Here is a 9891-nt window from a genome sequence, read left to right as displayed (position 1 = left end):
TTCCTTCCTTCCTTCCTTCCTTCCTTCCTTCCTTCCTTCCTTCCTTCCTTCCTTCCTTCCTTCCTTCCTTCCTTCCTTCCTTCCTTCCTTCCTTCCCTGCTGCCCTCAAGAATGATTTGATTTCTAAATGGGAAAGGACCTATTTGTTACAAAAATATTTTTAGTTGCTCTTTTTGTGGTGGCAAAGAATTGGAAACTAAAGGGATGTCCCTCAATTAGGGAATGGCTGAACAAATTGTGGTATATTTTGGTGATGGAATACTATTGTGCTATAAGGAATGATGAAAAGGATGATTTCAGAAAGAACTGAAAAGACCTATGTGAACTGATGCAGAATGAAATAAGCAGAACCAGGAGAACAGTGTACATAGTAACTGCAATATTGAGGAACAATCAAATATGATAAACTTTGCTATGAACAGCAATACAATGATCCAGGACAATTCTGAGGAACTTATGAAAAAAGAAAGCTATCCACCTCCAGAGCAAGAACTGTTGGAGTAGGAATGCAGATGAAAGCATATAATTTATTGCTTGTTTATTTGGGTAAATGATTTAGGGGTTTGGTTTTATAAGATTATTTGCTATAAAAATGAATAATATGGAAATATATTTTGCATGATAATATATGTATAATCCAGATTGAATTGCTTGTCAGCTCTGGGAGGAGGGAGGGAAGAAAGGAGGGAAACAACATGGATCAAATAACTTTAGAATACTTATGTGAAAATTTTTTATTAAAATTTTTAAAATTAATTTAATTTTTAAAAATAATGACATGATTTCTAAGGCTCCTTCTAAACTGAATCCTATAATCAATCCCAAAATTTATAAAGATAGAGAGAAAAGAGAGTTAGACCCAGTATACCTACCCCCAATAGAGAATTTCTCATCTGCCAAAGGGTTATAATAGCACGTATCCTTCTCATTTTATGAAGTTTTTAGGAAGATACAATGAGAGAAAAGATAAGACAGTGCTTGCAAAGCATGAAGCATTCTGACATGTGGGAGGAATCAGTGTGGTAGAGATGGACACACTAGTCCAGCCAAAATGTTAATATTGTGAGCCAGAGCTCTCTCCCCCGACCCTTTATTTCTCTACCCCACCCCTCATATCGGGTCTAGTACTAATATTATGATTCCTATTCATGTGATGTAGTAAGCTCTTTTTTTTTCTCCCAAAGCCCCACCAACATAGATAGCACAAATATTTAACCACCAGGCTGGGGAGTGGAGACAGCCCAGGTGGCTGGCATATTAGATAGGAGGACAGAATTGAAACAGATTCTCTATCTGATGGTCCCCTCTCCTTCTATCCAGCACCCAGGATACGATGTGTTAGAGATCAAAGATAACAAAGCAGCTTGATTTGGTTGTATTTTGCATTCCCCCACCCCAACTCCCCTGGATTCTGATGCTGGAAGAGACAGATTTAGAGAGTGTACAACCATAGAGAATGCAAACATTCTGTTTTTTTCCCACAAGAAGAATAATTTTATCCCATGCTCTGTCTTTCTATGAACTGTGCCTGAACTCCTAGTGAGGTACCTACCCTTAGGCCCTCCAATTCAGCTATGAAGGGAACAAAAATGACATGGGAGGATAGAAAGGGAGGTAGGAAGGGATGAGAGAAAGAGAATCAAGGAAGGAGAAGAAGAGAAGAATGAAAGAGGAGATAGAGAGATGAAGAGGAGGGAAAGACAGAGAGAAAGAAAGAATGATGAATGAGAGAATGAAAAAGAAATGGACACAATGCTCACCACTTGGCTCAGTGATACTTCTTCATCCATACCCCAAAGAGATAAAAATAAAGAGGAAAAGGATGCATTTGTACAAAAATATTTATAGCAGCTCTTTCTGTAGTGGCAAAGAATTGGAAATAAAGGGCATACCCATTGAAGGGGAAATGGCTGGTACCATAAGAAATGTTGAAAGGGATGGTTTTAGAGAAATCCTGGAAAATTTGTATGAATGAATGTGTCAAGTAGGCAAGACCAGGAGAACAATTTATACAAAAACAATACTCTAAAGACCAACAACACTGAAAGTCTTCTGAGGTCTGCTCAGTGCGATTATCATCCATGATTCTGGAGAGCCAATGATGGACCATGCTACCCACCTCCCGAAAGAGAAGTGGTGAACTTAGAATACAGGCAGCAACATACATTTTTGGACATGGACAATGTGGGGATTTGTTTTCCATGACTAGATATATTTCTCATAAGGGTTTTCTTTTTTTTTTCTTTTCTGTGGGAAAGGGGAAGGTAAGAAGAAAAAGAAACACAAATGTTTATTAATTGAAAAAATACAACTAAATTGGAAGTGAGGCAGAGATAGGGGAAAGGCTAGGGGAGTAATGAAAGGGGGTAAAGGAGAGACACTTACTGCTTTGAGAATACTGACAGCTTCTTTACTGAGCCACACTGGGTAGAGCACATCGTCATGGAGGATGGACTCAAAGAGGTCATCTTCATTGTCAGCTTCAAAGGGGGGTTGCCCAGCCATCATCTCATACATCAGCACTCCTAAGGCCCACCAGTCCACTGAGGGGCCATACTCCAACTCTTGAAGGATCTGTTGAGGCAAGGAAAAAGCCAATTAGTGGCTGGGTCAGGATCCTGGGAAGAACCAAATAAAGTTTGGGTAGACAATAAAGGGAAAGGATGAGAGAGGAATAATCAGGGCCAGTTGTGAATGCTGATCTTTTTCCTGCCTGAAGTTTTTCTTTACAGGGACCATTATTAATTAAGAGAAGTACATGCCAGTGCTGTGGGCTAGACTAACACAGAAGCCATCCTTGGGCTAGCTCCACCATGAAGAAAATGAAACTTGGATTTCCTGCATAATCCATGATCCATCCTTATCTAGTTGAAAAAAAGGTGGCATCTCTCAAAGAAGTGAGATGAATGTAAGAATATCTCTGGGCACCCTCCAATCTAAAATTATTATGAATTGGGAACATGAAATAAACATAGACCTGGAAGAAGTTCTAGAGATAATCTACTGCCATTCCTTTACTTAACAGAAGGGGAAACTGAGGTGAGGTAGCAGAGAGGAAAGAACTCTAGATTGGAGTCAAAGGGCCTAGGCTTGAATCCAGCTAATTGTACCCTTTGTGACCTTGGACAAGCAACAATATTTGTGATTCAATTTCCTCATCTGTAAATGAGAGAATTGGATTAGATGACCTCTGACATCTCTTCCAGTTCTTCCAGTTCCAAACTCTAAACACTTAGAAGGGAAGTACCCAAGGTTACAAAGCTTATGAAAGAACAATATTCAGTGAGGAAACCAGGCTCAGAATGGAATAGGATTTATATACCTCAGTGCTCTATGCCCCAGCTTGCTATATGACTTCACAATAGCCCCATAACCTTTCTGGAGCTGAGTTTGTACTCCTGCCCTTCTAAGACAGGGCATCTTTCCAGGTTCCTGGTCCACGTGATTCTTATGTGGATTGTCAAGGGAAGTTTCCCAGTGTGAGGTAGCAGTCTAAAGCTGAGCTCTGAGATTCAAGAGCAATAGTCAGGGAATGAAGAAGCAGTGATGAGCTGGTTCCTTTCTGTGGCCTTATCTCAACATCTAAGAACTTGGTACTAGGTTGGTCAAAGTCACAAGTTCTCTTCCATGCAGAACAGTTAATTTCATTCTATTCCATGGACTCCTGACCTCAGCAAGCATAGAGTGTAGGACACTGGATTCTAAGGGCTCTTGGACTGGATTAGATGAGTGATAAGGTTCCTTTTTAGCATCAAGCCCTATGGCTTTGTAATCCTTTCAGTTCTAAAAACTATGAAATGAGTGCCCACAAATGGAAAATTGGTAAGAATGTGGAAGGCTCAGCACAGCTTATTCCCACTATTGTAAAAACCACTTTCAATGGTTAGACCTTTTTGATGATGGGATGGAAGTATCATTGGCCCATATCCTGGGGAGCATATGATTTTTGCCCAGTTTTAAGCCCTTTATTTCTGCACCTCCCTTTTCTTTGTTCAACAGCATCTCCACCAGAGGGAGGACATAAAAAGGAGAAATTAATAAAATACAAATGCATCCTAGTAGCTACCTCTGAGGAGCTCTGCTTAAAGACTGGGTGGAGTTTATAGGAAAGTTGAAGGCATCACTTTCATCATTTCACTCTCCTGCCCTGTCATCATCAACTATCAATAGCGGAGCTCCCCAATATTTTTGTAAAGATCAGCTAATTTTTCCTTCCCAAGAAGTTTTAAGATTTGAGGAGGACTACTAGAAACAAAGTCCTTAAGCAAGAGAGACTCCACTATAAGTTCTTCTTTCCCTAGTAGGTCTACTTCAAATCCTGTTTCTTTCATGAAGTCTTCCTTGATATTCCTCTAGATCAATGGTCGGCAACCTTTTTGGCCGTGAGAGCCATAAACGCCTGCGGAAGGAGGAGGATGGAGGTGGAAGGTGCTGGAATATGGGGCGGGGGCTGAAGGGCCCCCCGGGGCACATCCTGGGGCTCTGCCCGGACTGGCCAGTTGGGAGGTGGAGCCAGATATGGCTCGAGAGCCATAGGTTGCCGACCCCTGCTCTAGATGATTAGGAGCCAGGACTCAAGTTCCTGCTTTCAGTAACAGGGAGGAGACTCTGTCTCTCTGGTATGTTGGGAAGATGACCTTTGGGTGAACCAAACACTATCTTCTAGGTAGACCTGATTGAGCCCTTGGCACCACCCTACTCACCCTTTCCAGAAGCTTCCCACTTCTTCTGAGTGCCATATTTTGTAAGATACCTCCTAGGCTTAGCTCTGATAATCTGTTTCCCAATTACCTTCTTGGGCACTGAGGTGGTGACAGTCTATACCATGTGGGAGGACATCTGGATTTGAAGTCAACCACCAGTGTGGATAGGAATTAAAATTGGGGAAAAACAGGCAGGAACTAAATCCAGAGGTGGAAGTGTCCAGGTAGTAGTGCTGCCAATAGAATAGGGTTAATCAGTAGCCTGACATGGAGGGGAAGGAGGACATAAGCCAAGAGAAATATGGCGAAGGGAATCTGGTCAAGTGTAGAACATACAGTGAGGAGAAAGGTGTTGGGACAGGGTCAACAAATACCATAGAATTCCACCTCTGCTTCTTTTTTTATCCCTTGTCTCTAATGACCCCAAATCCTGCCCATTTGAATGCTTATTTGTGTAGGTGTTTGTATGGCTGCTCATGCTTTCCACTTCCACCTAGGTAATCTCCTTTATGTTTTTGTAACAGCCCTGTTAGGGCAGCTCCTATGACTCTCCCCATTTGACAGAGGAGGAACCTGTCAGAGAGGTTCAGTGACTGGATTGAGGTTACACAGTAAATTAATGATGGAGCTGGGTCTAAAATGGAGCTTCCTGATTTCCCACGCTGGAATGTCCTGGACCAGCATTTGCTGAAAGGGTCTAAGGTTCAACGATGGGCTGGTCCTCTCTGCTCTTCAGAGAATTCACGTATTACAGTATCTAAAGCGTAGCATGCTTAGAAAATGAATGGCCTAAAGAGGATCCATGGGGTGAGGGAAAAGAATGGCTTATGGAGACCCACTTGTCTCCATTTTCTTGTCGTTCATGACCTTCGCAATTGTTCTTTTCGAGTATCTGTTATAAGCTGTGCCCAAAATGATCTTTATCTTTCTAGAATGAATTCAATGTTTCCCTGGACTGGTCTGATTCAGAGAAGCTGAGAACAAACATAAGCTTTAGGATGAGTTTTGTATGTTTTCACTTTTAAAGCCACTGAAGAGATAAAATCATCCACTTTGTTACCATTTAAAAATGAAACATACTGATAAATTTCCCTTCCCTTCCCTTCCTTATCCTGTCCTATTGCTTTTGAGGGAGGGAAAAAAACCCCATAACTATCCAAACCAAATCCCTCGAGGTGATAAAGAATCCTGGGTTTATTGTTAGTGATTTCTACGTGATAAAATTCTTTGCTGAGCTTTGAGTTCTCATGTTGTAAAGAAGTAAAAACAACATTTAGGTGTGATGTGTTTCTCTTAATTCTGGGCTTTTTTCAATAAACAAGCCAAGTTATTTTCTTCTGCTTGAATTCAGCAGCCTTCTCCTCTCCCAAGTTGATCCCATTTCCTAGCAGTAGAAATGCCAGCCTCGTGCCTGGGAAAAACTGGTCACCTGGTACCGCTTTGGGCTGCCCAAACCAATGTGGCCAGAGAACTCACCTCTGGTGCAATGTAATCAGGAGTCCCACAGAAGGTGGTCGTGGTCACTCCGTTCAAAATCCCTTCCTTACACATCCCAAAATCAGCCAGCTTACAGTGACCTTCTGCGTCAAGAAGAATATTATCCAGTTTCAAATCCCTGCATAGACAAAAGAAGAATCACAGCATTAATACTTCTCTGCCAAGAGAGGTGGGCTTTGTTCTGAACTGGCATAGCCGTTTGGACAGGGAGGCACGTCCCATGGGAATCTGAGGCAGGGAAGCCTTTGAGGTAGGAAATCTTTCCCAGGTGATATCCCAAACGTTTCCTCCCACTCACTGCAGGCAAAATGAAACTTCTGTCTTGCAAAAGAAGATTTTTGGCTTTCTCCCCTGTGCCAGGATCATAATTCTGGGGGGTTATACTTGAGTTTTTGCAAATGGTTGGAAAGACAAATAGTGGATTATTTATTACCCTGTGCTCCACATTACTCTAGGAGAGGTCCCATATCCTGCCCTGCAGAAGCTGAAGAGCCAGCTGAAAGAACTACATTTTAAGACTTGTTGTCAAGCTCTGATTCCACCAGTTATCAATTATTGTTATAATTTTTATTATGATTATAATATATATGATATATGTCATATATAATATATAACTATATCATATATAGTTATAGCTGGAAGGCATTTCTTAGCTCAGACAAGCATACAACTTCTTGTGCCTCAGTTTCTTACTCTCAATTAGAGGATGATAATATTTGCTTCACCTCCTTCAACAGGGTTGTTATACAAATCTACTAAGATTATTTCTGTGAAAGCCATCTGCGAACTGGAAAAGGCTACACACATCCAAAGGGACCACAAGCATTATTACTAATAACATATCTATCAATAAAGACTGTGTGGAGTGGACAGCTAGGTGAGACAGGGAATAGAGCCTCAGGTCTAGAGTTGGGAGAACTTCACACTTCTTAGCTGTGTGTGACCCTGGACGAGTCATTCACCCCTCTTTGCCTAGCCCTTGCTCTTCTATTTTAGAGGTATTACTAAGACAGAAGGTAAGAATTTGGAAAAAAGATGAGAGTTGAGTGTTAACTTGGGTGGTATCAGCTCTAAATGTGTCACAACTTGAATGAAGAGGAAATGAATGAGAAGCACTGAATAATGTGGGAAGGGTTCATGGAAGCTGGGACTTAGAAGGTCTGGATAGGTAGAGAAGAAGAAGGAAGGCATTTCCATAAGAGAAGTAGAAGGAGACTGGGGTGACAGTAGTGGGGAGGTGGGAGGGGAAGGGAAAGAAGTCCCAGAAATCTAGTTATGTGTGTACCTATTTTATATAGCTAGAATGAACATGGCCCATGCAGAAAAAAGGAGATGAAGACAATCCCAACAAGGACAGAATAAGTTAAATGGCTGGAGAAAAAACAAAGGGCAGTTAGGTGGCTCAGTAGATTGAGCACTATACCTAGAGTCAGGAAGACGTAAGTTCAAATCCAGCCTTAGATACTTACTGACTGTGTAACCCTGAGCAAGTCCCTTAACCCTGTTTGCCTCAGTTTCCTCAACTCTTAAATGAGCTAATGAAGGAAATGGAAAACCACTTGAGTATTTCTGCTAAGAAAACCTCAAATGGAGTCATCTAGAGTCAGACACAACTGAGAATGACTGAGCAAGTCAAGACAAGTCAAGAAAGGGAGGAAAAGCAGAGTAGAAGGTCCCAGGGTATAGCACATGAAGGAATTCGGACTTCACCCTGAGGGCAAGGAGGAGCCAGTGTAGGTAGGCAAATGGCAGAAGAATGTCAGGAATATCTGCCTGGTGGCAGTGAGAAGGACAGAGAGCCAGGAGAGCCAGTAGAGGTAAGGAAAGCTAGAGGCAGAAGAGCTTGCTGGAAGGGCACTGGACTTGGAGCCAGGAAGAGCTGGGCCTGAATCCCATCCCCAAAGCCTCAGATATTTACAGGCTGGGTGATCCTGCTCCATTTTCTCCTCTGTCAAATGAAGGGTTTGGAATTTATGGCCTCCAAGGTCTCTTCAGCCATAAATCTGATTCTAGGACCACTGGCACCAATTCACTAATTAAGTTATCTTGTGTATGTGTGTGTGTGTGTGTGTGTGTGTGTGTGTGTGTGTGTCCCTTGCCTGGAGAGAAAAGTCAAGCCCTGACTCTTCTGTTCCCCAGTTCATGCTTATACAATCAGTTACTTCTTAGGAAGGCTGGATCCAGAGTCAGGAAGACTAAAATTTGGCTTCCAACACTTACTAGCTGTGTGACCCTAGGCAAGTCACTTCACCCTTGTCTGCCTCGATGGCCTCAAGTGTAAAATAAGGATAATAATAGCATTAACCCTGGGATAATATTTGTAAAAGCACAATGGCTGGCTCATAGCAGGCTCTCTGTAAATGCTTGCTCCCTTCCCTCCCCAGGTGATGAGTTGAGTGCCAGTGATTCTGGTGAGTCCCACTTGGTAGTGTCAGTACTGCAGGGCATCAGCACGGATGCCCCCCCCCCCACAAAGGAAACCAGAGATCTGCTTATTATTATTTTTTTTTTTTTCAAACAAAGAGTAAGAGGGTCTCCGGGACATTTTTGCTGAAGGGTCTGTGAACCTGAACTTTTGACATTGTTCAACATTATTCACTCAGTGCTGTGGTGGGGGCAGGAAATATTTTCAGATCTCTCCTCTCCAGCATGTGACCCAGTTTCCGACTTCCAGAGAGGGCAGGGACGAGCTCCAAAATGTGCTGACACAGCACATGAGTGACTGCTGTTGGAGGAATAATAGCCAGCATGTAGGAGAGAATGTCTCTATTTCCCAGTCCCTCCAATGCACTGCATTAGCCAAGCATGGCCACGGCTCCTTGTCTCCTTCCCAGCTGCTGCCAAGAGGAACAGAGTTGGTGTTCAGTTCAGGTCTGCAAATACCTTGTATGGAGAGCGCAGGGCTAAATGCTAAGGGAAGACTTAAAGTTAAGACAGAATCAGTTGGGGGCAGTCAGGAGGCTCAGTGGTTAAAGAGCCTAGTCCAGAGACAGGAGGTCCTGGGTTCAATGTGTGACCCTGGGCAAGTCACTTTACCCCCATTGCCTAGCTCTTACCACTCTTCTGCCTTGGAACCAATACATAATATTGATTCTTAGGTGAAAAGTTAGGGTGAGAGAGAGAGAGAGAGAGAGAGAGAGAGAGAGAGAGAGAGAGAGAGAGGGGGGGAGAATATCACTGTAGTCAGGGAGCTTACAAGGTGGCTGAACAAAAGCACAGGAAAAGACAGAAGACATGATGTGAAGAATATATGAGAGATATATGCAGAGGATCTGTCTTCAAGCTTTTCCTGGTCCTCCCAACTGCTAATGCCTCCTCTTTTCTGGGAATATATATATATATAACAATAAATTAATAAAATAACATAAAAAATACATTTAAAACCCATATCAATTTAGAGATGTGTATTGCATGAAAGTGCTAGTATAAACCTATATCAAACTATTTACCATCTTGGGGGAGAGGATGGGAAGGGGCAGAGAGAGAAAAAACAATCTGAATCAGAAAACATCGGAAAACAATTGTCAAAAGTTATTTCTACATGTAACTGGAAAAAATTAATTTAAAAATAATAAAATTACTGAAACAGTAACTAAAAAATAAACAAAAGACAAAAACAAACCCTTACCTTCCAACTTAGAATCAATATTATATAGTAGTTCCCAGACAAGAGTGGTAAGGGGTTGGCAAT

The 9891-nt window shown here is 42.1% G+C and overlaps 1 protein-coding gene across 1 annotated transcript in view; it reads right to left on the bottom strand.

The window, feature by feature from the left end:
* PRKCE (protein kinase C epsilon) overlaps positions 1–9891 on the bottom strand; it is a 726422-nt gene that overhangs the window by 51385 nt on the left and 665146 nt on the right. The window contains exons 12-13 of the mRNA XM_044663289.1: positions 6180–6318; positions 2386–2574 (exon numbers count right to left, since the gene is read on the bottom strand). Coding sequence (XP_044519224.1) covers positions 2386–2574; positions 6180–6318 — 328 coding nt within the window. The remainder of the gene's footprint in view (positions 1–2385; positions 2575–6179; positions 6319–9891) is intronic.

This window comes from Gracilinanus agilis, chromosome 2 (genome assembly GCF_016433145.1).
Source record: "Gracilinanus agilis isolate LMUSP501 chromosome 2, AgileGrace, whole genome shotgun sequence".
NCBI lineage: Eukaryota > Metazoa > Chordata > Mammalia > Didelphimorphia > Didelphidae > Gracilinanus > Gracilinanus agilis.
Note: the sequence above shows the minus strand (reverse complement) of the source record. Positions and strands in the feature narration are given on the sequence as shown.